This window comes from Emydura macquarii, unplaced genomic scaffold, assembly GCF_026122565.2.
Source record: "Emydura macquarii macquarii isolate MOO-44397 ecotype Brisbane River unplaced genomic scaffold, CSIRO-AGI_Emac_v2 contig_71, whole genome shotgun sequence".
Classification (NCBI taxonomy): Eukaryota; Metazoa; Chordata; order Testudines; family Chelidae; genus Emydura; species Emydura macquarii.
This window is the reverse complement of record NW_027130208.1, coordinates 689,722-715,794: the sequence shown is the minus strand read 5'-3', so window position 1 is coordinate 715,794 and position 26,073 is coordinate 689,722. Positions and strand designations below refer to the sequence as shown.

General features: G+C 64.4%; 2 protein-coding genes across 3 annotated transcripts; one reads left to right on the top strand and one right to left on the bottom strand.

Annotated features, from left to right (window-relative positions):
- The first annotated feature begins 1,335 nt into the window (after positions 1-1,335).
- On the top strand, positions 1,336-9,487 carry RPUSD3 (RNA pseudouridine synthase D3). Of its 2 annotated transcripts, XM_067540689.1 has the most exons (9): positions 2,130-2,306; positions 2,886-3,013; positions 3,653-3,697; positions 3,906-4,002; positions 5,480-5,587; positions 5,941-6,025; positions 6,204-6,330; positions 6,552-6,691; positions 7,299-9,487. In XM_067540689.1, exons 1-9 carry the CDS (start codon positions 2,221-2,223, stop codon positions 7,479-7,481), a joined length of 999 nt encoding a protein of 332 aa, XP_067396790.1. In that variant the 5' UTR covers positions 2,130-2,220; the 3' UTR covers positions 7,482-9,487. The 2 variants fall into 2 exon arrangements, with proteins under 2 accessions (XP_067396783.1, XP_067396790.1); XM_067540682.1 differs by lacking the exon at positions 3,906-4,002 and having other exon boundaries at positions 1,336-2,306.
- Positions 9,488-9,756: 269 nt separating this feature from the next.
- Positions 9,757-25,501, bottom strand: LOC137147917 (tubulin tyrosine ligase 3-like). The gene is made up of 18 exons (XM_067540337.1): positions 25,314-25,501; positions 25,052-25,170; positions 23,458-23,569; positions 23,270-23,365; positions 22,940-23,110; positions 17,459-17,900; positions 16,710-16,823; positions 16,001-16,092; positions 15,421-15,580; positions 14,953-15,014; positions 14,416-14,544; positions 14,021-14,135; positions 13,670-13,798; positions 13,029-13,221; positions 12,792-12,940; positions 12,146-12,389; positions 11,543-11,978; positions 9,757-10,772 (listed from the first exon to the last, which is right to left on the bottom strand). The coding sequence occupies exons 1-18, from the start codon at positions 25,314-25,316 to the stop codon at positions 9,906-9,908; spliced, it is 3,633 nt and encodes a 1,210-aa protein (XP_067396438.1). The 5' UTR covers positions 25,317-25,501; the 3' UTR covers positions 9,757-9,905.
- Positions 25,502-26,073: the final 572 nt, after the last annotated feature.

The window sequence follows — 26,073 nt, the reverse complement described above, 5'->3', positions numbered from 1 at the left end:
GCTCGCCCGCGGGAGGCCCGGCTCTATGGTTACCCTGGTGCGGCCTGTCTCTGCCGCGGGAGGTCCCGCTCTATGGTTGGCCCTGGTGCGGCCTGTCTCTGCCCTGGTGCGGCCTGTCTCTGCCGCGGGAGGTCCCGCTCTATGGTTGGCCCTGGTGCGGCCTGTCTCTGTCGCGGGAGGTCCCGCTCTATGGTTGGCCCTGGTGCCTGGCCAGGAGGGACGCGGGCTCAGCGCCAGGGCCGGGCCGCCCCCCTAGGTGCCTGCTGCCCCGCCCAGCTCGGTGTCAGCTGAAAAGTGTATCAACATCTGTCACTCCATCATCCGGGCAATCTATGAGAATAGTGACCGGTACAGGAGCCAGGACTGAGCCCTGTGGTACCCCACTAGATACGGCCTCGCACTTCGGCAGTGAACCACCCATAACTACTCTTTGAGCATGGCCTTCAACTCACGGGAGGAAACCCCCTTCGTCCGGCTCAGCCTTTCTTAGCATCTCCAAGCAGCCTGCCCCCAGAGTGCAGTCTGGGAAGCTCTGGGTCAGAGCAGATCTCCCTTCTGCAGGGATCTCTCACCCCACAGAATGACCACAATCAATAGGATTCTGCAGGTGGATGGCTAGAACAGTCCCTGGAACGTTAGAATTGATGAGACGTGGCGTTCATGTTACGTCCAAAGAAATGCCAGTACCTCGCAAGCGCTGCCAACGAGCACCTCCATGACCCCGCGACCGCTGTCCGGTTCTGTTCCCAAAGCCCAGCCCTGCTGCATCAGCAACTGGGGCTGCGCATGTGCAAGGCATAGTGGCAGAGCGCCTGCTGGACCTGCTCGACAAGACGAGTCCGGGAGGACCAGACCCTGGAGGGTCATGTCAATCCCGCCTGCCCGCTCAACTCCCGTCACCCGCCATGTTGCTGGTGGATGCCACCTCGCTCGTCCTGGATGAGGACGGCACCAGTGTGGTGACAGGAGTGGGTCATGGTGCTGGGCCTGGGGCAGATGTGGTGGCTGGCCAGTGTGAGCATTGGGGCCTGGAATGATCCAACACTGGGGTGCAGGGCCTTGGTCAGGGAGTAGGAGCCTGGGGCCATGGGCTCTCCTGTCCCTGGATTTGGGGCCCTTATGATGGGAGGCAGGCCCCTTGCGGTGTCTCCATTGGGACCTGGGCTGTTGAGCCCTGGGGGGGGGAGGGGGCAGGGTCCTGTCTCCCACATGCCTAGGGCTGTGATCTCCTGCTAGGCAGGGTCAGGCCAGGCCAGGCCAGTGCTGGGCTGGGAGCTCCATGCCAGCAGATAGCCAGGGGAGTAGGTGCTAATCCCCTCCCTGCATGGGTCCTGGCAAAGCCCGGGGCTACTGTTCTCACTGTGAGGCATAACTGCATGGGCAGGATCCTGCGTGCTGCCCTTGGCCCCTGAGGAACGAGCTGCTGCTAGCAGCCAGCGCTGCGTGGTATGATTGCTGCCAGTGGAAGCCGGGCTGGTGTCCTGCGTGGGACCCCTGCCGTGGCTGGGGGAGGACAAACCAGTGTGTGCAGTGCATGGGACCCCTCCTGGCCCCGGCGTGCTCCCACGCTGGTGCCGCTCTTTCTTGTGGAGCTCTCCGACTGCCACAGGCCTGCTGGAGAACTGATGTGGCCTGTGTGTCCTTCCCCCTCTTCGGTGTCTGGCTGTGGAGGCCCCGCTCTGGGTGCATACCGTACGTCCTGCAACGGGCGCTGCTCCAGGCGAGAGCAGCTCAAAGCGGGTGCTGGCAAATGCCCCGATGCACATGGGGTGGCCCTGGGGTGGCCGGGGATGACCTGACCGGGCCCTGTATCCAAGCTGGGCGTAAGGTGGACCCCGATAACAGCCTGCAGCCGGCTGGCAGTCAGCCCCTGCTGGAGCCCCCCCAGACTGGGTGCCATGGCCATGGCCGGGCTGCTGGGCGCCGCTCGCTGGGACTCGGGGAGGCCGGGGGACTGCGATGCCCCCTTGGGGGGCAGGGACCGAGCGCCTGCAGGGGGTGGGTTCTCCCGGGCTGGGCTCAGACTGGCACTGCCCACGTGCGGGGCTGCCCCCCCCGTGCCAGCCCTTGGCAGGCGGTGCTGCCCCCCACCCCATGGCTCCCCCTCTGCGCAGGGACCCCGGGCTGCCTGGGGGGGGGAGGGCCTGAGCTGTGCAGTCACCTGCCCCCCCCCCGCCAGAGAACCGGCCCTGCCGCCCTTTGCGCACGCGCAGCAGCACCATGGCGGCGTCTCGGCTCGTTCTCCGCGCGGGGGGCAGACTCCGGGCCCCCCGCGCCCCCCCCGCGGCCCGCGGCGCCCAGGCCTGGTGCGTGGGGGTGGGGCGGAGTGCGAGGGGGGCGGGGCTGGGTCTGTGCGGGGGGCTTTGTGCAGAGGGGGGCGCTGCTCGGTGGGGGGAGCGGAGCGGAGCTGCCCGGGGGGGGGAGAGGGGGACTGCTCGGTGTGGGGGGTCCGTGCAGAGGGGACTGCTCGGTGGGGGAGGGTCCGTGCAGGGGGCGGTGGGGGAGGGGACTGCTCGGTGTGGGAGGGTCCCAGGGGGCGGTGGGGAGGGGAACTGCTCGGGGGGGGGGTTTGGGGGGGGAGGGTCCGTGCAGGGGGCGGTGGGGGAGGGGACTGCTCGGCGGGGGGGGTCCGTGCAGGGGGACTGCTCGGTGGGGGAGGGTCCGTGCAGGGGGCGGTGGGGGAGGGGACTGCTCGGTGGGGGGGAGGTGGGGGAGGGTCCGTGCAGGGGGCGGTGGGGGAGGGGACTGCTCGGTGGGGGGAGGTCCGTGCGGGGGTTGCCCCCCAGCAGGGCTGCGGGGTGTCAGGGTTGCTGGAGCTGGGTGTGGGTCCCGGCTGCCCCCCTGCGGGCCGGTCCCGGTCCCAGCTCCCCGCACTCCTCCCGCAGGTACCAGATGCCCCTGACGCCGCCGGGCCGCGGGAGGCAGGCGGCCGGTGCCCTGCACAGAGCCGGGGGGCCCTGGAGCCGGCAGGAGCTGCTGGGGCTGCTGGAGGCAGCGGTGGTGCACCGGGCAGGTATGGGTGCTGCGTGGGGCAGAGACCAGCCCGACCGCGCTGCCCAGTGACGCCCAGCCTCCTCCCCGCACAGCCTAGGGGGGGCAGGCTGGCGGGGCCTGGCCGGGACTTGGGTGGCGGTGCGTGGCTGTGCATCTGGGCTGGCCTTAGTCCAAGAAGAGTTGGGGGGCTGGGCGCCGCCCTGGGCCCTGGTGGGGGGCAGCAGACGGGCACTGCCGTGGGCCGTGGCTGCCCTGGGCTGTGGGCTGCAGTTCTGGAGCAGGGCCGGGCTGCAGTGGCCTGGGGCAGCGGGGCCGGCAGCCCTGGGAGGGACGGGCCAGACGCAGGCCGCGAGCGCTGCCCGGTGCTGCGCTGCCCCTGCCTATTTCCCTTTCCTTCCCAGGCCCCCCCCGAGACGCGCTGCTGCCCGGCTGGACAGGCACCGGCTCAGCTGCAGCCCCCCCACGGCCCCATTTCCAAACGCGCCCCCAGTCCCGTGCAGGAAGGCCCCCGCTGCCCACCTGGCCCTGCAGTGCAGCTACCCCTTGTCCCTGCCCTTGTCCCGCCCGCGGGGGCTGGCCGCGTTTGGGAGGTGCCGGGGTGGAGGGCGGCAGTGAGGGTTGGTTGGCCTCCCCGACTTAGCTTGTTCCTTTGTTTCAGGACCTCTGGTGGCCATCAGCAAGCCTCCAGGCCTGGCCGTGACAGGTGAGTGTTTGGGGGTGCAGTTCTCCCTGCAGGGCTGCACAGAGGAAGCGGGGTTGTTGTCCATCCACTCCGGGTCTGAGGGAGGGAGGGAGGCGGTGGCAGGGGTGTTCCCCGGGCCACGCTCAGCCCTGAGAGGAGGAGGAACCGTTGCGTTCGGGGGTCTGGCCGGCTGCTCTCCATGCTCATGGCTCCCCCGTCACTGTCTCAGGCACACCAGGGCAGCTGAGTTTGGTTTCACTACTCCCAGATCTGAGCCAGAGGTTGAGCCTCCCTGACGAGCTCCATGTGGTCAAAGCGGCTGGGAAGTAAGTGTCAGGGATTGGCTCCTGGGAGGCAGGGAAAGAAGGTGGATGGGTGGTTGTTGGGGGGCAGCAGTGGGACAGAAGGGGGTGGTTGGTTGGTTGTTGGGGCTGGGGTGGGAACAGGAGGGGAGGCCAGGGGACTGTGAAGGCAGGGAAGGGCACTCGATGCTTTAAATGGCATTTTGACAAAGCTGAAAAGAATCATGAGACGAATCAGGCGGAGGAAGAATGTGATGGAAGAGTGGACGAATGGAAGGACACTGCTCGGTGCCCAGATGCCCCTCTTCAGGAGGAAGGCCAAGCTGGTTAAAAGCAGCACCTATGAAAGTAGCAGCTGGAAGAAAGGGGCTGTGGATAGTAATGAATGTACATCAGAAGCTAGGAACTGTAGAACACTGACAATGGAAGCAAAGAGACGCAAGGAGAAGTCTCTGGTCAGCAGAGTTCAGGACAATAATAATAACTGAGTTAGTGGGGCTGGTCCAGCTTTGAGCAGGGCTTGGACTAGATGTGACCTCCTGAGGTCCCTTCCAACCCTCATCTTCTAGGATTTTCTGATTAATAGCAAGGGGTTTTTAAAGTCTGTTAGGAACAAAAAGAATCCCGACACTGTATTGATCCATTACTGGATGGAACTGCAGAATTATCAGTAGTCATGCTGAAGGGGTGTCACGGGTGACTTGATTACAGTTTGTAAGTATCTGCAGGGGTACAAGTAGAGATAATGGCCTCTTCAGTCTAGCAGAGAGAGGTCGACTATGAGTCAGTGGCTGGAAACTGAAGCAAGATGAATTCAGACTGGAAACGAGGTACACGTTTTTAACAGTGCAGGTCATTAACTGTTGGAACAGCTTCCCCAGGGTCGTGGTGGAGTCTGCATCACCAACAGCGTTTCAGTGAGGACTGGATGTTTTCTAACAGATCTGCTCCAGAGATTGTGGTGGGGCAGTTCTCCGGCTGTGCTGTACAGCCGTGGCTCTCAGCTTTTCCAGACTATCGGGCCCCTTGCAGGAGGCTGATTTGTCCTGCGGATCCCAAGTTTCACCTCACTTAAAATGTACTCACTTACAAAGTCAGACCTAGAGATGCAGAAGTGTCACAGCGCACTTACTGAACAATGGCTGACTGTCTCATTTTGACCATATAAGTATAAATCGGTTGTAAAACTAGTTGACGTACCCCTGGAAGATCTCTGCGTGCCGCCGGGGTATGGGTACCTTGGCTGAGGAGCACTGCTCTGCAGGAGGTCCAGGGTCCCCTCTGGCCCTGGAATCGATCAGTCTCTGGTTGGTTGGTTCTTGGGAGGGGGGATGGTGCTGCTTGGTTGGGGGTTGCTGGTGTGGGCCAGGTACGGCAGGGAAAGGCGCTGGGGGCAGGGCGCTGCCTCTCCTTAAGCTCAGCGCCTGGTTCTCATCTGCGGCGCCGGCTGTTGGGCAACGCTCCATGCCCTGGCGCTGTCTGACACCCCCTCTGCCCCCAGGGAGCTCTCCGGCCTCGTGCTCCTCTCCAGCTGCCCTGACGCCACGCAGCAGCTCCACACGTTCTTCACGCAGCTCCGGAGAGCAGGGCGCTCCCCCGCCACTTACCGGTGAGCGAGACTCCTCCCCCCTTCCCCGCCCTCCCTGGTGTGGGCCACTTACGGCAGGTGAGCGAGGGCTCCTCCCCCGCCTTCCCCGCCCTCCCTGCCACTTACCGGTGAGCGAGACTCCTCCCCCTTCCCCACCCTCCCCGCCACTTACCGGTGAGCGAGAGGGGCCCCGTCCTGCGGAACGGGGCGCTGGGCTGCATGCTGGTGAGTGAGGCTGCGCGGTCCCACAGCCCAGGGCCTCCTGGACTCCGGAGCAGGGACCCGTCTCCCATTTTTGGCCCCCATGAGCCCAGAGAGTACAGCCCCTGTGGGGTGGTCCCGGAGCGGTCGCCTCGTAACCTCTCTCCCCCCAGCGCGGTCACTGCCGGCATGCCAGCTGCCATGGAGGGGGAAATCCGCACAGGACTGAAGCTGGAGCAGATTGGGGACCTGCAGCTGGTAAGGAAGGAGTTAACTTGGCTGGGTGCCTGGGGAGTTCTTCCTCTCAGGTGCTGCCGATGGGGGCCAGGGCGGTGGGCTCCGGGGGGCGGTGGCTGCAGGGCCTGGCGGCTCCTCCTCTCCCACCCAGCAGGGTGAGCGCTGAACGCGGGCTCTGCTCTGCTCTGCTCTGCTGCAGGTGGTGCCTGTGGCCGCCCCGTCCCGCCGCAGTGTGGAGAGGAAGGAAGTGAGGAAAACCTTGACCCGCTACGAGGTCCTGGCCACGGCTCCGGGCTGTGCCCTCGTGCAGCTCCAGCCCCTGACAGGTAGGAAGTGGGGCCCTGGGTCTCGCCCCCAGCAGCTCGGGGAGCCCCTTTGGATAAGCAGCCCTTGCCCAGTGTGGGCCCTAGCTGGGGGAGGGGATGAGGGAGGGGATGAACTGGGGTGTCTCCTGCCACCCTTGTGGGGGAGGGGACCTGGACAAGAGGGGCTGCCCATGGACGGGGGGGCAGGAAACCGGCGTTAACCCATCCTCTCCTCGCCACAGCCTTTCCCAGCCAGCTCCTGGTGCACCTGACGCTCCTGCTGTGTCCTGCGCTGGGCGACCACCTGTACTCTGCCCGCGTGGGTACGGTCCTGGGGGAGTCCTTCCTGCTGCCCACGGGGAGTGCCGTGCCCCACACGCAGGTACTGGGCTGTGTCCCTGCCCCGCTCCGCTCATGCTCCACTGGCCTGGAGCCCACTGCCAGTGCGGGCGGGGTGCTGCAGTCTCACGGCGCCGGCTGGGGCGGCCAATCACTGTTGAGCCCTGTGTGCAAAGCCCGGCAAACTCGCCACGTCCCCAGGTCAGCCCGTGGCGCAGGACGGTTTGCCTGGTCTGCTGTGGAGGGGCCAGGCTGGGACAGCAGGGGCCGCGGTCAGGACTGAGGGGCACCTCTGAGTGAGCGAACATAGGAATGGCCAGGCTGGGTGAGGCCCGTAGTTCAGCTAGTGTCCAACACCGGATGCTGCAGAGGAAGGCGCGCGACCCCTGCAGCAGCGGCTGTGGGACGGTTTGCCCCCGCTCTGGGTCTCAGCCTGGTCTCTGGTAGCTCGACACTGGTGTAAGCCCTGGCGTGGGAGGTTTCAGATCCCTGCTAAACACTGGATAGTCTTAGCCATGGCCTCGGAACCCCGGTAAGTTTTGTCCTCAATGCGGGAGGGGGGTATCTCCTGGGCCGTGCCATGCTGCGGGAGGGGGGTATCTCCTGGACCCCTGCCTCCTGAGCCCCAATTTCTCCCTCTCTCTTGGCAGGTCCTGGGTGAGCAGCTGCTCCACAGGCTGCGCCTCACTCAGCAGCTGGTGCATCGCCTGCCACTGCATCTCCACCTGCACCAGCTGCTTCTTCCGACCAATGTTGTCACTGCGCCGCCTCCGCCCTTCTTCCTCCAGACACTCAGCCTGCTAGGACTCTCTGAGTGCCCAGCTGTGCCATGACGGGGCGCACCTCGCAATCTCCCCTGGAGTGGCCCTGCTCACAGTCACCCCCGGCTGGACCCACTGCAGCAAGAGCCAGGCCCGGCTGTTTGGGGGAGATGGCATTGCACACTGGGGGAAGGAGCAGAAGTCACGCCCCAGGCAGGGATGCTGCTAGTGGAGCTCTGGGGTCCCCTCTGCACCTCGCCCGCAGGAGTCACTGCAGGGATGGGCTCCGTGAAGGATGAATGGCCGTGGACATGCTCCCTTCCCCCTCTCTCTGGAAGGCTCCGTGCAGGGCACTGGTGCCGCTTGGCTGCCGCGTCCGGACTCCTCCCTCCCGCGTGGGGGTGCGGCAGGATAGCCCATGGTGCGCCATCTAGTCTGTGCTGGGCTCAGTTCCACCAGTTCTCGGGCGTTAGCCAGTCTGGTCTGTAAATGGCCCAAAGAGTGGAACTCCCGCGGTGCCTGTGGCGGGGTGCTAGCTCTCCTGCGGGCTGCCTCTCTCGACCAGACCCCGGGTACCGGCGTTCCACACCCCCATTTCTCAGCCTGGCTGGCCCGTGTCTCCCTCTGGCTCTGTCATCCCTGCCTCAGCGGGGGCCTTCTGCCTCCCTGGCCAGCCCATGTCCTGCTCTGTCTCCTTGCTGGGGCCACCTGTTTCACGGGTGTTCAGCATTCCCCAGTGGCTGGGATCCGCAGCCCCTCCTTGGACACTCATGGCTGCCCGCTCGCCTGCATTGCAATGCTCACACCAAACCAGCGTGTGCCCCCCGCTGCTCCTTAGCTGGCTGGATGAGGAGAGCCAGGCCGGGCAGTGGGCGCCCCTCCGCTCCCAGCTGCTGGCCTGAGGGCAGGCACAGAATAAAGCATAGCCCTTCTCCCACTTGTGCTCCACGTGGCGCCAGCCCCTCATCTGACGGGGGAGAGGTCTTGGGGCTGGTTTGAAACAGGCGTGAAGCACTGCCTGGGCCGGCGGGGTGGGGCTAGAGGCCCTGGGAGGGAAGGGAATCGCCCGCCACAGCAGGTGGGTGGGTTTCACGTGGGGAGGTTTCAGCAGGAGGCAGATCCCAGGGCCCAGCACTGGGCGTGGGCCAGGTGAAGTACTTGGCTGCAGGAGCTGCCGGCTGTAGTGGAGTCACGGGGGAAGTGGCTAATTTCTCACTGCTGGTGCGCGAGGCTGTCCTGAGGGGTTGGCTTAGCTGGCCTGGGGCGGAGAGGGGGTGGCTGGCCCTCCCAGCCAGGCTAATCTCACCTGCTGGGGACCAAGGCCCGGCCTGGAGGCAAGCCCTGTCAGGCTTGCTGGATGCTGCAGGCCTGTCCCTGGCCAGGCGGTAGAAGCCCCTGGGAAAGGCAGCTTCTCTCTGAGTGGCCTTCAGGGGCTTCTCCCACAAGGACAGGCCACGGGGCCGCGCTTGTGGCTGTGGGGTCGGAATGCTGGAGGCCCACGGGCCATGGGGCATTTGTCAGTGGGGCCAGTGCAGACATCCTGGGTTTGCGTGCAGCACGAGGGGCAGACTGAATCCAGACCAGGGTGTCCAGTCCTCACAGGCAAAGGAGAAGCAGCTGTGGCCCCAGCTGCGGGGTGTGCACTCCCAGCACAGCTCCTGGGGTGAGCTGCGGGAGAGTAGGGACCCTGCTGGGTCACTGGGCACCTCGGTGTATTTGGAGTGAGCCACGTGCCCGGGTGGATCCTCCAGCCCAGGGAGAAGGGCGGCGTCTGCCTGCTCCGGCAGAACAGGTGCGCTGAGGGTGCCTGCGCTGGCAACAGTCTGACCTACTTCATCTGCGAGGAGGGGTCTGGAGCCCTTGAATGTCCCCCAGCAGGAGGAGGTGTCCTAGCCGCTGCCGTGCCCCACCCCATGCTGCTGTCCGGCAAAGCTTGTCCCTGCTCAGCTTCTGCCTGCCCAGGGCAGCTCCCGGCCCACGGCGCTGCCCAGCTGCTCCCCCCAGCCCAGGAGAGCTGCACATGCCAGGGCCCAGCTGAGTTGCTCAGGTGTGGAGAGAAGAGAAACCCGGACAGAAAACGTGTGCCAAGGGAGGGGGGGGTGGTGGTGGGGGGGGGGAACCGCTGCTCCTCTGGGGCTTGTGTGAGATGTGGGACCAGAGGTGCCTCTGCCTGCACCTGGCCTTACAGCCCCCTCTGCACTCGCCCCTTAACGCAGCCCCAGGCCAGCACTCTGCATGCCCCGGCCCCACACCTGGCTGGAAGGCCCGTTCCCTGTGGGCAGAGGGTCCCTGCCAGCCTCCCTCCTCCCCCCACTGCTGTCCCTGCCCATGTCACGCACTGGCCAGCTCCGTCTCTCGACTCCTTTATTGGGGAGGCCCCCAACCCCTGGCACGACTCCCCTGCCACTGCCCGGGGTGTCAGCACCAGCCTGGGGGGGATTCGTGCCACCAGCAGCCCCCAGGGCCTGCACAGCACGGCCGGGACGGTTCCCTGCATCACCTGCACATCCTGTCTCTCTTCTGCTTCCTTCTCCTGACCACGTACGTTTGAAAGGCCCCGAGCTCGGGGGCAGAGGCTGGCGGGGGGGCTCTCTGCAGCCAGCCCCTGCCACTCCCCTGGCCGGGCCCGGCAGGAGCAGCTGGGGGCTTCTCTGGCCACGAGGCCTGGCTGTGTCCCCAGGAGTGCTCTGGCACACGGGGCTTTCCTGGCGAGCCAGCGCCCGGCTGAGCGGGGCAGGCCGCGTGCCCGCAGGCCAGGGGGAAGGTGCAGAAGTCCCGCACGTGCAGCTGCAGCTCCCTCCCTGGCTGCCGGGCTGGCGTCCGCGGCTGCCCCTTCGGGCCGCCGACCTTGCTGGGGTGCAGGCGGAGCCGTGGGGGTGCCCTGGGGCAGGTGGCTGGCACCCGGGCACTGCACTTGGGGCACAGCCTGGGCTGGCGCAGCGACACCAGCTTGTCCCCCAGCAGGGAGGCGGCTGCGCGGTGCAGGTCCCACAGCCTCTTCTTGCCCGGCTCTGCTGGCAGCTTGCTGGGCAGCTTCAGCCCGCTGCCTGCAGCAGGGGCGGCCCCCGGGCCGGCCCCCAGCGCCCTGGCTCTGTTCTCCTTGCCGCTGACTGCCGCTTCCCCGGGCGCGGGGAGCCCAGCAGCCTTGGTGAGCTGTGGGGCCCTGGGCCTGGGCGCCGGGCTCTGGGCGAGTGCCTGGAGCTGCTGCAGGGCAGGGGCAGGCTGCGGGCAGCCGGGTGCGCCGGGCCCCGGCCTGGGGCTGGCGCCCGGGGAGACTCTCTGGTTTGCAGGCCGTGGCTTCTTGACAGTGGCTCCTTCCACCAGCAGGCTGATTCCCACGTACTGGGGCACATCAACGGCAGCCTGCGGGAGAAGGCAGGAGAGCGCTCGGCCCAGCCCAGGGGACGGCAGAGGCCGGGGGCTGCTGGAGGCCTGGGGCACCGGCGCCCTCGTGGGCTGGGTGCGGCCTTTCATGAGCTCGGGGCCCCTGGGCTGGGCCGCCAGATGCTCTGCCACCCTGGGAAGGGGCAGGGAAAAGCCCCCCAACGCCACGCCCAGTGCTGGGGTGGAGCGTGGCCGCTGTGCACAGCAGTGAAGAGGCGTGAACGGCCTCTGCAGCTGACGGGGGCATTCTGGGGGGCAGCACTGCCTCCGAGGGGAGAGTGCCCCCACAGCAGCGTGCCCATTCCTGGGGGCTGCTCTGCACCAGAGTGCAGCTGTGTGTGTGCCAGGATGGGTCAGTGGCACCTGCACCGGTCCCCGCGGGTGAGCAGGGGCAGCCCGGCTCCGGGGCGTGTCTGTCGGGGCGCTCCCAGCTCTGCTCCAGGCCTGCCCACGCTGCTGCAGCTTCACTCCCTGCCCGTGTCTGCTGCTCCAGCCAAAGCCAGGCGGTCTGCGCCAGCTGCGAGCCAAAGCCGGCTCAGTGGCCTGGGGTCGCTAGGCTGGGACGCAGAGCTGAAGCCCTGCTGTGCAGTGCCTACTGGGGCCTTCCGGGGCCTCCCGCTCAGCCGCTCCGTGGGGCCAGGCTCCCCCAGGGCATTCTCAGGGTCCCCCCCCAGCTCAGCCGCTCCGTGGGGCCGGGCTCCCCCAGGGCACTGTCAGGGCCCCCCCGTGAGGGGCGGCATGGGACTCACCTGCTTGTAGATGAGCTCAAAGGCGCCGGTGTGGCAGGCGCGGTCATGCCTGCGGTCAATGACCACGCGGAGCGTGTCCTCCTGCACGCTGGCGCACAGCCGGCTGGTCACGGCCGTGGAGGCCGCCATGGTGGGGCTGGCGTTGATCTCGATCAGCCAGGGCTGGAAGTTCTCCCCGAACATGAAATCTGCGCCGTAGAGCTCGAAGCTGCTCTTGCGGAACTCCACCACGTCCTGGGCGGTCTGCATGGCGTGGATGATGGCCGCCTTCATGCCCGGGACAATCACGTCCTGCCAGGCATCCACCGCCCCCGCCTGCCGCAGGTGGGCCTGGAACTGCTGCGCTGCCCACATGTTGTCGGGGGGCAGCTGGGGGTGGCGGCTCAGCGAGTTCTCGTAGTGCCTCTGGATGGAGTTATTGCACAGGTGGATGGAGCTGGGACCAAGAGAAACGGGCTCAGTGCCCACACGCGGCCCGGCCCCTGCCTGAGCGCAGCAGGGCAGGACTGCCTGCCTGGGGCACCGCCCTGCACCGGGGAGGGCCAATGCCAGCCGAGACAGGGCTGGGCCTGCTGAGACCCCGGCCCCCCGCCACGCACTTACGTGTCCAGGTTGCGCAGGGAGAAGGGCTGGGTGGAGAAGCGGACGTAGCTGTCGCGGTAGAACCAGACGGTCAGTGGGTTCCAGTCGGTCACCAGGAACCACTGCCGCAGGTCGAACTTGGTGCCGTGGATGAGCAGGGGTCTCTCGATGTATTTCTGCACCACCCACTTGCCATCCTTCACGATCATGGGGTCGCAGTCCACCAGCTTCAGCATCTCCTCCAGGCGGTCCATGCAGATGATCCCTGTGGGCGGCACGGCACAGGCCAGGGCCCCGCCTGCGTGTGGAGGGTGGAGCCGCCCCTTTCCTCGCTGCCCACGTGCCTGCCCTGCAGACCCAGCTAGAACAAACCCACCCAGCTCCGGGCCAGGCTGCGGCCAGGGCTCCCCGGTGACTGAGCCGCACTGGCGTCTGGCCAGGACGCCTCCCAGCGAAGCACAGGGCTGGCATCAGATGCTCTCTCTGCCCCGCTGGCTGTGTGTGGGTGGGGCCTGGGCCACCCCATGGCTCTGCTGGTGTCTCAGGCTCAGATTGCAGCCATCTGCAGGTCAGATCGGGCCTCCTGGCTTTGGCCAGGCACTTCCCGAATGCGGCAGGGCAAGAGGGGCTGTCCCCACTTCCCACAGCGGGCAGGACCGGGCCTTACCTCTGCCCCGGGACTTGGCGCCTGGCTTCACAATCCAGATGTTCCGGTCCCCCTCCATCTCCAGCTGTGGAATCACCTCCGCTAGGCGCTGCAGGACGTTTTCACACTGCTCCACGTGGGAGCCCAGCTGCTCCAGCAGTGCCCCTTCGCTGCAGTCAGACACCCCAGCTCAGAGCAGGGGCGGGCACGGGCTGAGCCCCCAGCCACACGCCCTGGCAGAGCCCCTGCCGCACTTACTGAATCAGCTGGTAGTAGCCCTGCAGGAGCCCCTCCCAGCCCGCCCCCGGCCTGTGCAGCAGGGATTCGGCCTCCCTGTCGATATCCTGATGCTTCATGCTGCTCAGGTGCTCCTCGCAGGCCTGCAGGGCTGTCTCGATGAGCTGTGGGGGCAGGGCGCTGCTCTTCTTTGCGCCGGTTCCCTGCAGGGACTCTGCAATGGGGGGCAGGGCGAGGAGCTGGGGAGGGCAGCCTGTGGGCTGGGGGCACTGCATGGCCGGGACACTCCCCACGGGCGGGGCAGAGCACTTGCCCATCCCCTGGAGTCTGCACCCACCTCTGCCAGCTGCAGCCCCATTTCCCCCCATGCTCCAACGCATAACCCTGCTCGCCTGGCCTTCTCCCCGCGGCCCACCGCCGTCCCGGCCAGCGCAGCATGGAGCACGTGTGTGGGGATGGCAGTGGGGAGTCCCTGGCTAGGCTGAGTGCGTAGGGCAGCGGGAAGCCACGTGCTAACCTGGGGCATGGCCCCAGTCCCTTCAGGACTCCCCATGGTGCTCCCACAGCCCAGGTCCCCTTCACAGCCCCACCCCATAGCACCCTGCTCCCTCGGCCGGACCCGTCAGGGCCCCATGCTGTCAGCGCTCCTGCCCAGCACCTACCTGGGGGCGCCCCGGCCTTCAGGGGCCCCTGTGCACTGGAGGCTGCCCCAGCCCCCCTGGCAGCCGCACTCCTGTACCTTTTCACCACCACCTTGAGGATGCCCCGGGCGGCGGTGAGCCGGAAATCCTCTGCGAGAGAGAGAGGCGGCGTCACCGTCACACCGCTGGGGCACAGGCCATGGAGCGAGGGGACACGGGGGCACAGCCGGGAGGGGCAAAGGAGGCTGGAGCTTCAGGGCAATGGCTCAGTTTGCAGAAGGGGCCGCTTGGGGAAGGTGGGGAGCCCCCTCCCCGGAGCAGCCCTCTGCCCCCCCCCGGGCAACATGTGCCCAGCGGCAGGGCAGCGCTCACCAATGAAGGCCTGCTTCTCATCCTCGGCCCCCAGCCGGTAGCAGCGGGGGAAGAAGGTGTCGGCGTCGGCCTGGGCGAACCAGGGCAGGTTCCGCAGGTTGAGACACAGCCCCACCTGGGGGAGAAGGGAGCGCAGTCCTGCAGCAGCCTGCTGAGCGCGCCCCCCCCGCACAGAGCCACGGAGCCCCCGACTCTGCAGGGGGGCCCCAGACCATCCGCCCTCCCTGCACAGAGCCACGCAGTCCCTGACCCGGTGGGGGGCCCCCAGACCATCCCCCCTCCCTGTACCGTGTCCCCACAGGTGCCATGTGTGCCCCTGCTCCCTGCACAGGGCCCCACGCCCCCGCCCCACGGGCTGAGCCATGCCCTGGAGGGGCCGGCAGGCTGGCACTCACCTTGGTGGTGAAGGAGCCCGCCCTGGCGTAGTGGTTCATCACCTGCTCCTTGGCCAGGAAGCGGCAGTCGATGGCGTCGCGCCGGTTTGTCCAGATGAAATAGGGCATCTGGTTGCGAGCCAGCCGTGACTGCAGACGGGAGGGGCCAGGTGAGGGGCTGGGTCTCCCCTGCCCCGGCCCTCAGCGGGCAGAGCGTTGGGGCACCCAGGTCTGCAGGGCAGACGGGCCCTGCCATGCCCAGTAGCTCTGCGGGGATGGGGCAGCCACGGTCACGGCTCCCAGCAAATCCCAGGCCAGCCTCACCGCAGCACCAAGAGCATCCGCCCAGCCCCGGCTCGACTTCCCCACCCTGCCCTCTGCCCCAGCCTCAACCGCCCCTGCCCTGCCCCGCCCCACGCTCGGCTCTGGCTTCACCACCCCCAGCCCCACGCCCAGCCCCACCCGACCCAGCCCCACACCTGATGCTCCACCCAGGCCTGAGTGCGCTGAGTGTGCCGGGAGCCGGGGCGGGCTGGGCCCCTCCACTCCCGAACTAACCATGAGGTCATAGGTGCCGTCAGGGTCGTCATCCTGCTCCTCCTCTTCCTCACCCTCCTCCTCTGGGGAAGAAGAGCAAGCGCCAGCGGGAGGCCGGAGTGTCAATGCCATGGGCCCACACCTGATGGCCCAGGCTGCACAGCACCCAGACTCCCCGGGACCGAGATGGGGGAGATGACGGGGCTGGGGTGCTGCCCGGGGACTGGGATGGGGGAAGCGACGGGGCCAGGGTGCTGCCAGGGGACCGGGATGGGGGAGGTGGCGGGGCCGGGGTGCTGCTAGGGGACCACGCCGAGAGTATCTCAGAATCTGGAGTCACCCCACAACAAGGCATCATGGTTCCCCCGCAGTCTCCGTGGGGCCAGGGCCCAGGCCGTGCTCCCGAGCCCTAGCCCTGAGCGGCCCCTGGCTGGCAGCAGCTCTGCCCTGGGGCCCTTAGCCTGGTCCGGCCACGTGCCCAGCCCTCACCCTCCTCGGCGACGTCCTTGTCGTCTCCCTCCTCCTCGCCGTCGGGCGCTCGCTCCCATCTGCAGGCCGCCTTGGGGGCCTTCTTCTCCACCCAGCCCCGGCTGCGCAGCAGACGCCGGATCACAGGGTACGGGCCATGCAGCATGAAGATCTTCCTTTGCTGGCAGGGAAGGGGCTGAATGCTCCACACCGCAGAGGAGGAACCCGGGGTCCAGCCCCCCCTTAGCACAGACACTCAGGACAGGCACCCCAGGGGCTCAGGGCGGGGCAATGGGAGCAGGGCCACAGGAGATCCGGGCTGGGGACGGCTGGGACACCTGAGAGCTCAGGGTGGGAAGGACGCGGAGGGCGGCTTTGGGGTGGCAGGGCCGTGGGGTCCAGCACATGTCCAGCCTCTGGGGGGAGGACATAGGGACTTAGGACATGTGAGACTTTTCTGGGGGGATTGAGTCAAGGGGGAGGGGGAGGCTGCAGGGGTGGGGTGGGCAGGGGGTGCACACGGGGCCCCGGGGAGGCTGCAGGGGTGGGGCGGGCAGAGGGCACACCCGGGGAGCCGACTGCAGGCCGAGGACAGCCCCACCTTGACAGCTCTCTCCACGTGCAGCCTGGCCTGCTTGAGGCGCTCCGGGTTGAGCGGCTGCCAGCCGCTGCTGTTGCTGCGCCGGCTGAGCCCTGCAATGGGAGAAGAGCCCAGCGCCAGCTCTGCAAGGCCGCCCAGGGCCTGGCCGCTCCCCGGGGCTCCCCGGAGCCCTTGCTGCTGCCCGCACACCTGGCAGGGTGCCAGACCGGCCTGGGGATCCCTGGCCAGCGCACTTTGCTCTGTCTGCTGCTTCTCCTAATGTGGCGGGGCCCCGGCCCCCCAGGCACTGGGGGTCTCCCCAGCAGTGCGGCCAGCCAGGAGCTGGAGGGGGGCGACAGATGGGGCAATGACCCCCGTGGTGCCAGCTCTGGGGAGATCGTGTCGAGGAATGGCTCCTGGGACAGGCAGTAGGGCCGTGGGCTGACGCAAGGCCCACCCAGCAGGCAGCATGGGGGGAATAGGCTGACGGGTCCCCTGGCCAGACTGTAGCTTCACTCCGGGGCTGGGGACAGGGACCAGGCCAGGGACACTCTGCCCTGGTGCCAGACCTTGCGCGCGTCCAGTGCCGCATCCCAGGGGAGCCCACGGGGCTTGGGCAGGCTGTGGCCACGTGCTGCACGCCTGGCGTCACTCTGCAGGGACGAGCCATAGCAGCAAGGGGCCTCCGAGGAAAGGGGCCGGGAGGGCAGAGAGAAGGGCTGGCTCCTACCTTCCTGCTGCAGCCTCCTGGGGCCAGGGGCAGTAGGGCCCTTGCGGCGGGCAGGGAGCAGAGCTGCCTTCTCCCCAGCAGCAGCTACCTCTTCGTCAGCCTTCCCCTCCGCACCTAGGGTCAGCCAGGAGAGCCGTGCGTCAGGGCCCGCGCCCGCATGCACCGCGGGGCCGGGACCCGCCACAAGGCATGACACCCAAGCAGGCTCCACTGGCTGAGGGGAGGCTGGAGGAGGGTACAGGCCGGTTTGGGAGAGGTGTGTCCTGTGCTCCTGTCAAGGCATGGCTGGGGCTGGCCCTTCCTGCCCCACAGGGCAGCGGGATCACCAGGGCGGCTGCTGGGCTTCCGGGCTGGCCGTCCACGCAGCCCCTGGGACGATGCAGGTGGGTTTGCAGGCGCCTGCAGCGTGAGGGACCAGCTGTCTCACCTCCTTCAGACCTCCTCTCCCTGCCGCCGTCACTGCCGGCTCCTGCTCTGTGCGCCTGGCTCGGCTGGGAAGCGAACAAGCAGCATCAACGGCGCTGCACTCGGTGTGGCCAGCGCCACCCACCCTGAGGCCAGGCCCTGGCATCCTTCTCCCTTCTCCAGACGGGGAAACTGAGGCACACAGCGGGGCGGGGCTCTGCCCAAGAGCAGACAGCCCCCGGGCGGCAGAGTGACCCCCAGTGCCCGCGCCAGGCATCGCTCGTGCCATCGCTGCTTGCCCCACGCAGCCCCGCCCCGGGGCTCCCTCCCTCCCGGCCCCTCACCTGCGGATCCATGGGGCCCCCTGCTCTCTGCGCAGGTCCGGCTCCACCAGCATGGCTCAGCGCCCCGCCACCTGAGAGCGACAGCGAGCTGGGCAGCTGCGCCTGCTGCAGACCCACGGCGGAGCCCAGCCCCATCGCCGCTCCCCACGGCCGTGCTGAGACCCTGCCGCGTCCTCCCGGCGGCTCCCCGGGACCGGGCCGAGCCCAGCGCTGCTGCGGCCCAAAGCCGCCTGCCCACGGGCGGCCGAGAGCGAGGAGCCAGCCCGGCTCGGCCCCGAGCAGCCCCCGGCCCCGGCCGAGCCCGCAGCGCACGTGGGGCCTGAACGAGGGACTTGCCGCCCAGCCCCCCACCGGGGCCAGCCCCCCACCGGGCAGCGGGGCGGGGACCAGCAGAGCCTGCGCCTTCCCGTTTAGCCGGCGAACCCCAGGAGCCAGCCGCATGCTCCCCACATCACCCCTGCCCCCCATCGCCCAGCCGATCCCCCAGCCGCCCCCCAGCACCCCGACCCCCCATATCCCCCAGACGTCCCCTGCCCCCCATCGCCCCGCCGATCCCCCAGCACCCCGACCCCCCATCCCCCTGCCCCCCACCCCGACCCCCAGCACCCCGACCCCCCATATCCCCCATAGCCCCCTGCCCCCCATCGCCCCGCCGATCCCCCAGCACCCCGACCCCCCATATCCCCCTGCCCCCCATCGCCCCGCCGATCCCCCAGCACCCCGACCCCCCATATCCCCCTGCCCCCCATCGCCCCGCCGATCCCCCAGCACCCCGACCCCCCATATCCCCCTGCCCCCCATCGCCCCGCCGATCCCCCCCCCCCGTTCCTACCCCGCGCCAGCTGCTCCGCGCGCCCGCCCGGCTGTGTTGGGACCGGGCGTCTCCATGGCGACGGCCTGGGCTGGGGCTGCGCCCGGCCCCTGTGACGTCAGGGAGGGGCTGGGCTGGAGACGTCCCCCCCCCCCCCCCGCGCGCAGCACGTGCCCCCCAAGAACGCTGCAGCCGCGGGTCGCGCCAAGCCTTTAATGGGGAAGCGGCAGAGCAAGAAACAGCAAGTGCCGGACCGCGGGGCCCGACAGCGGCCAGCCGGGCCGAGCGCCCCGAGAACGGGCCGGGCCCCCCGAGAACGGGCCGGGCCAGGCCAGGCCGGCCCCGCGCTGCCTCCTCCTGGCCCAGGGGCTGAAGGAGGGCGGGGGGCATGAGGCCCCCTCCACCCTAGGAGCAGCGCTGACCGCCCTGCAGGTCACTCGGTGCAGCCCTGCGGTTGGGGGTGCATCACCCCAGAGCCCCCACCGCCGCAGCAGGAAACCCAGCAGCAGGGCGGCTGTGGAGAGGAGGCGGAGGGCTCCAGGCCCCACACACAGGAGAAGGCTGCTGCCTCCCCCAGGCCAGCCGCTCTAGGCCTGCACCTGCCGGCAGCTCACAGCTGGGATTCAGTGCCCACCGTGCAGCGCCTGCATGTACAGCTGGTGGACAGCTGCTGGTCGCAGGGGGCTGCTAGCTGAGCGGGCATGGCCTTGAGCAAGCACTGCATGCGGGCGCCAGCCGGACGACAGTAAGTGCTCCTGGGGTCCAGGGCGGAAGCAGCCCCAGCTCCCTCCGCCCCCAGCGCCTGACAATTACAGCAGCGGTTAGTCATGTACACAAAAGATGGGGTTGACAGTCTCATACAAGCACAGAGTTCATTTCCAGACATTAACTCGCCCTCGCCCCCTCCCCTTCCCCTGGGACGGTGGAGAACACAATGTACATTCCACTTGGACAGCTCCCGAAGATCTGATTGCTTCTCATCTCTTCCAGATAGCAAGGCCCAGGCCCAGGCCCAGGCCCACCCCAGCCCCAGCCAGGCAGCTGTGCAGATGCAGGAGAGAATGAGAACCTGAGCTGTGGAGTCCAGCGCCACGGTTTAAAACTGGAAGGAAGAAACAAAGACAGACAGGCAGGTGCCCATTAGTCCCTGTGCGAGCGTGCATCTTCCCAGCCACACCCCCAGCCCAGGGCCCCGCAAGCTACACTGAATCTGCATAAAGTGCTGGAGTCAGGCTGCCCTCCTCCTCACTGCAGGGGGATGACAGATCCCAGAGTCTGACACTGCTCACCGAGCACAGGAAGGCAGGAGCTGTGCTGTCAGGACGGCCACTTCTCACTGCGCATCTCTGCTTGGGGAGGCTGAGCTACCAACCTTAGAGCACAGTGAAACCTGCTGTTTAGTTCTGCTGAGCCAGCCCCACCCAACTCACATCCCTGCAGGAGCCATCTATCATGCTGCACCTCCATTTAACTCCCTCTCCAGCAGGGGCCTTCACCCCTCCCCATGCCACGCTCCAAGCAGACCCTCAGCCCTCCCCACACCATGCCCCCTCCAGGCAGACCCCTGCAGGTCATAGGAGAATAAGAATAGCCATACTGGGTCAGACCAATGGTCCATCTAGCCCCATCAACAATAGCCAGTGCCAGATGCTTCAGAGTTCACACAACAGGGCAATCAATTATCCATCCCATCAGCCAGTCCCAGCTTTGGGCAGTCAGAGGTTTAGGGACACCCAGAACACGGAGTTCCATCCCTCACTATCTTGGCTAATGGCCATGGAGGATAGGTCCATCAATGAACTTATCTAATTCTTTTTTTGAACCCCTTCATACTTTTGGCCTTTACAACATCCCATGGCAATGAGTTCCACAGGTTGATTGTGTGTTGTGTGAAGAAGTACTTCCTTGTGTTGGTTTTAAACCTGCTGCCTATTAATTTCCTTCAGTGACCCTGGCTTCTTGTGGTATGTGAAGGGGTAAATAACACTTCCTTATTCACTTTCATCAGACCACTCATGGTTTTATAGACCTCTGTCATATCTCCCTTCAATAGTCTTTTTCCAGGGCTGAACAGTCGCACTCTTTTTAATCTCTCCTCATATGGAAGCTGTTCCAGACATCTAATCGTTGTAGCCCTTCTCTGTACTTTTTCCCATTCAAATCTCTTTTGAGATGGGGTGACCAGACCTGCACACAGTATTCAAGGGGTGGGTGTCCCAGGGGTTTATATAGTGGCATTGTGATATTTTCTGTTTTGCTATCTATCCCATTTCCTAATGGCTTGTAGCCATTGTTAGCTTTTCTGATTCCTGCTGCACAGTGAGCAGATGTGTTCAGAGAACTGTCCAAGATCTTCCTTGAGTGGTCACAGATAAATTACATGCCATCATTCTGTATGCATAGCTGAGATTATTTTGCCCTTAACACTGAATTTCATCTGCCATCTTGTTGCCCAGTCACTCAATTTTTGAGCTCCCTTTGTAACTCTTCGCAGTCTGCTTTGGACTTGACTAATTTAGTATACACTGCTTACTCTTTTTCCAGATAATATATGAATATATTAAACAGCACTGGTCCCACTACAGATTCTTGGGGATCCTGCTCTCTATGGTAAAAACTGACCATTTATTCTTATTCTTGATTTCCTATTAACCAGTTACTGATCCATGAGAGGAATTCCCTCTTATCCCATGTTGACGCCTTACTTTAAGAGCCTTTGGATGAAAAAAGCCTTTGACAAAATCCCTCACCAAGTACACTAGATTGATTGGATCACCCTTGTCCACATTAGTTGACCCCCTGAAAGACTTTAACAGATTGGTGAGGCATGATTTCCCTTTACAAAATCTGGATTGACTCTTCCCCAACATACCATACTTATCTATGTGCCTAATAATTCTGTTCTTTACTATAGATTCAACACTTTGCCAGATAATACAGGCTGCTAAGCCTTCCTTTAATTGCCAGGATTGCCTCTGGAGACATTTTTTAAAAATCTGCATCACATTAGCTACCTGCCAGTCATCTGGCAGAGAGGCTGATTTAAGCAATCGGTTGCATACCAGAGTTAGTATTTCTGCAATTTTAAATTTTAGTTCCTTCAGAACTCTTGGGGTGGATACCATCTGATCCTGGTGACTTATTACTGTTTAATATATCAGTTTGTTCCAAAGCCTCCTCTACGGATACCTCAATGTGGGGCAGTTCCTCAGATCTGTCACCTAAAAAGAATGGCTCAGGTGTGGGAATCTGCCTCACGTTTTCTGCAGGGAAAAACCGATGCATGTATCTTCTTTGCAACGGCATTACCTTCCTTGAGAGCTCCTTTAGCACCTCTACTGTTCAGTGGCCCCACTGACTGTTTGGCAGGATCCCTGCTTCTGATGTACTTTTGCTATTTGTCTCTTTTGCTAGTTGCACTTAAAAATTCTATAATTAGGCATGCCAAAAAACTTTTACACTTGACTTGCCAGAGTCTATGCTCCTTTCTATTTTCCTCAGTAGGATTTGACTTCATTTTTAAAGATGTCTTTTTGTCTCTAACCACCTCTTTTACTCTGTTTAGCCATGGTGACTTTTTTTGGTCCTCTTAAACAGTTCTTTTATTTGGGATATGCTTTTAGTCTGTGCCTCTATTATGACTGTTCCTTTTTATTTCTGTTTAACTAGCTTCCTCATTTTTGTGTAGTTCCCCTTTTTGAAGTTCAAACTGAGGTGCATTTCTTTGGTATTTTCCTCTTCTATAAGGATGTTATTTTTATTACATTATGGTTGGTATTACCAAGCAATTCAGCTACATTCTCCTCTTGGACCAGATCCTATGTGCCATTCCGGTCTAAATTAGGAATCGCCTCTCCCCTTGTGGGTTCCAGGACTAGCTGTTCCAAGAAACAGCCATTAATGGAGTCTAGAAACGTTCTCTCTGCATCCTGTCCTGAGATGACATGTACCCAGTCAATATGGGGATAGTTGAAATCGCCCATTATTATTGGGCTGTGTTTTGGTAGCCTCTCTAATCTCCCTGAGCATTTCAGTCCCCATCACCATCCTGGTCAGGTGGTTGGTAGTATATTCCTACTGCTAAACTCTTATTATTCAAGCATGGCATTTCTATCCACAGAGATTCAATGGCAGTTTGATTAATTTACATTTTTACTATACTTGACTCTATGCTCTCTTTCACATATGGTGCCACGCCCCACCAATGGGACCTATTCTGTCATTCCTACCTATTTTGTACCTTCACTCCTCCCCGCACCATGACATCCCCCAGGCAGAGACCCTCATACACGAGACTGTCTGTATTCTAACCAGACCTTTTTTAAGGGTCAGAGCCAGGAGACCCAAACAGGCCTCCTTGTGGCCCTTTGCAAAGCCCTCTAAAGGAAATGTGCTCAGGCTGGATCTCGCAATCTAAGCACCCCCTCCCCACACTCAGCCAGCAGGAACCAACAGTGGGGACAAACCAGGGGGTTCAGAAGTAGGCCTGGAACCAGTGAATCACTTTAAGGCCTGGTTTCCATGTCTCTGAGGGGCCTGCTGGGCTTAGGGCACCTTTGTCTAGATGTTACCCCCAAAGCTCTCCCTGGTCAGTAACAGGCTTCCCACAAGCCCCTTCCTGCAGTGGGGAGGGGAAGGAAGCAGCTGTTCCCCTGCCTAGGGAGCCTCACGTTCTTGAGGAACTCCTCCGCCACGATGCGAGCCCTGGCGTTGACAGACAGCTTCATCTCACTGATCTCCTTGTCAATCTCTTCCATGAAATGGATCACAAAGTCCACTAGCTTGTGCTTGTACATCTGCTCCGTGTGGAAGTTTGTGATCAGGAAGCTGATGTCATAGCCCTGGGGGGGAGAGGAAGGGGGAAGTGAGCAGCACCAAAGCAGCCCTGTTGCCCTGCCTGCTGTTCTGCACTGGGGCTGCTTGGTGCTGCCGAAGCGGGCAAGGGGACATGTTGCTGCCTTGCACCATGCAGGGTTTGCCCTCCCCCACAGGCATCTCACCTCCACGGGCTTCCTGCGCAGGATGAAGAAGTTCTCAGCCCTCATCATCATGAAGCGCATGAATTTGTGGCACAGGATCTTCTCGATCTCGTCAGCCTGAAAAGGGGAAGGAAGGGAAGTCAGGCTTCACCAAGTCACCAACACTTTCCCTCAGCTCCAGCTCTGGACCCAGCCCCCCATGGGCTCACCTGTTTCACTGCAATGCTGACTCTCACTGAGTTGATGGACCCCTCGATCAGAACCTTCTCTTTCTCATTCCTGCTGATGATCACCGGCTGCAACAGCAGCTCTTTGCTACTCCTGCAAACCCAAGGAAAGACATCAGCACCAATGGAGCAGGGAGCACCTGCCAGCCCACGGCACGTGCATGCCATGAGGGGCAGTCACCCACCAGGGAGTGTTTCTCTCACCTAGCCACTTGTGGCTGGGGAAGCATAACAACCTCATTTCAATACAGACGCTTGCACTTTTGTGCATAGTGCTGTGCCAGATGTATAGCCCAGGGGACTGAAGCTCCTGCCTCCTGAAAGGTTCTGCATGAACAGCGCCACCCCTGCCAATAGGTCTCATCTTGGAGACGCCCACAAGCCTCCTGGGTCCATCAAGTCCTCAGTTTCCCTGATGGGTCTGACCAAGTGGCTAATTAGTGTCAATTGTGCCAGAAGTGGCTTGTCTGTGTGGGGCCCTGCACTAGGAGCTAGACAAACTCATATCACACACAGACCAACAAGCAGACGAGTGGGGCACGACCCTTAGCTGTAGCCGGTGGCATGGCAGAGGGGGAAAAGAAAAATATGCCTTGCCTGGAAAGGGCTGTGTGAGGCTTTGCTACATGGGAACATGTTCTTAGTATAAACAATGATTTAAATTCACCTCTATCTATCTGTTATCCTGGGGCAGCCTCCATGTGGGCACCATTCCCCACTCACAAGGGCTCACTTCACCTTAGCATCTGTCTCCTGGGAAGGGGCTAAAGGTAAACTGAAGAAACGCCTGAGCAGAGTAACACGGAGGGTTCCATAACCAGGAAATGGGCTAGGACGACAAGGCCTAAGCCTCCCGCACAGCATTCCCACAACTCACCTGTCTGCTGAGCAGAGGTTGCTTTCCTCAAGTACACACACATGCATATTTCATGACAAAACGTTTAATTCCAGTCAGGGAGGTGCCCCTGTTACTGGGGAAAACTGGCCATGCCTTTGAAACTCTCCGTTTACCCATGCTGCATGAAGACCTCTAGACTTCACGAGCTAAGTTCTGCAAAACGTTTGTCTGCACGGAGCATGCTCCACCCAGGGATGCAGGGCTGGCGGAGCAGGACTCTCCTGGCAACTGCTCTACGGGGCAATGCATCAACTCCGGGGGCTGGGGGCGATGCCAGGTTGGGCGTGAGGAAGGGGGGTGGTTGGGAGAGTCCGTTCCGCCGGCTGGGCCCGGAGAAGAGCCGGACTCTAATGCAGGGCGGAGAAGGGCTGAGCGGGTTGGGAGCAGCTTGGGGAGAAGGGGCAGATGGCTGGGGGGCTGGGGCTGGCTGGAACCGATTACTAGGAAGCGGCTCCTGCTGCACCAGCCGGTGTGATTCTCTGGAGCGGAGCCCCACGGGCCCCGAGCAAGCAGCCAAGACCCCCCGCCCGCCCCTCCCCCGCTGCTTCCGCTGCTGGGACGGGCTCCAGGCCCGAGGCGGCCAAGCCAGGCAGGGCTGCCCCCGCAAACGCCGAGCCCCCCCCATTACCCCTCCCCCACCCCGCCCCGCCCGCGGCCCGCCCCGCCCGCGGCCCGTACCTGACTTCCACCTCCGGCTTGTTGTGCCGCTCCACCACCTGCGAGGAGAAGTTCTCCAGGCAGAGCGCGGCCTGCAGCGTGGCGCGCACCGCGTTCAGGTAGGGGCGCAGCGTGGCGGTCTGCGGGGAGCGGGGAGGTCAGCGCGCGCAGGGCCCCGCCCGGCCCGAGCCCGCCACCGGCCCCGCCCCCCCCCCGGTCCGGTCCGGTCCGGACCCCCCCCCTCCGCCCCGCCCGCGCTGCCCCCCGCCCGGCCGGGCCCGACCATGGCGGCGGCTTCGGTCCGGTCCGTCCAGCGGCTCCCAGGAAGCGGAAGTGGCTGGCGCAGGCGCAGGCGGCGCCTCTCTTCCGGGACGGGCGGCCCGTTCCATTACCGCCCGCGGGGGTCGCTCGTCCGAGCCTCCCCCCTGCACGGGAACGAGACCGGACGCGCCGACCCCGCACACCGCCAGCCCGCGGAGGAGGGGGAGCGCTCAGGCGCCGCGGCCCCGCTGTCAGCGAGGGGCCTGGGAGGGGATTCCTCCTCCCCCGCATCCCGGACTTGGTACATACCGGTCGCTGCTTCCATAATAGGGAACGGATAGACTGTTGAGCCAATGGGAAGAGGCCTCAGGGGAGCGCCCAGCGAATAGGGCGGGGGCTCTGCGTGGCGCCCAGCCAAGGGGGCGGGGCGATAGCCGCCGTGCGGTGCGGGGGCCGGAAGAGGCGGGCGACCGAGAGACGGGGGCGATAGCGTTGAGGCGCCGGAAGTGCTGCAGCCTCCCGCCCCCCTGCGGCCTTGTCAGTGGTACCGGCCGCCCCGCCGAGCGGCGCCGTCTCCTTGGATCCGCCGCGGGAGGGCCCCTGCGACCCGGAAACGACCCTCGGTCCCGCGCGGCCCCCCCGCGCCCCGCTGTGCCCCGCAGACCCCCCGGAGCCCTGCACCCCCCATAGCCCCCCCGACTGGTGCCCCCATAGTCCTGCACCCCCCATTCCCGCTACTCCCCGCAGCCCCCCATAGCCCGGCGCCCCCTGCGCCCCCCATA

Bases quoted from the DNA above. Each gene is read 5' to 3' on its own strand.
- LOC137147917 (XM_067540337.1), bottom strand. The intron at 17,901-22,939 runs GTGAGGCTCCCT...TGATGTGGGGAG, and splicing joins CGGAGGAGTTCCTCAAGAAC to CATGCGGCTGGCTCCTGGGG. The intron at 16,824-17,458 runs GTGAGGGGCCGG...GGCTGACCCTAG, and splicing joins GGGGCCCCATGGATCCGCAG to GTGCGGAGGGGAAGGCTGAC.
- RPUSD3 (XM_067540682.1), top strand. From the start codon at position 1,899: ATGGCCATGGCCGGGCTGCTGGGCGCCGCTCGCTGGGACTCGGGGAGG. The intron at 5,588-5,940 runs GTGAGCGAGACT...CTCTCCCCCCAG, and splicing joins CGCTCCCCCGCCACTTACCG to CGCGGTCACTGCCGGCATGC. The intron at 6,692-7,298 runs GTACTGGGCTGT...CTCTCTTGGCAG, and splicing joins GTGCCGTGCCCCACACGCAG to GTCCTGGGTGAGCAGCTGCT.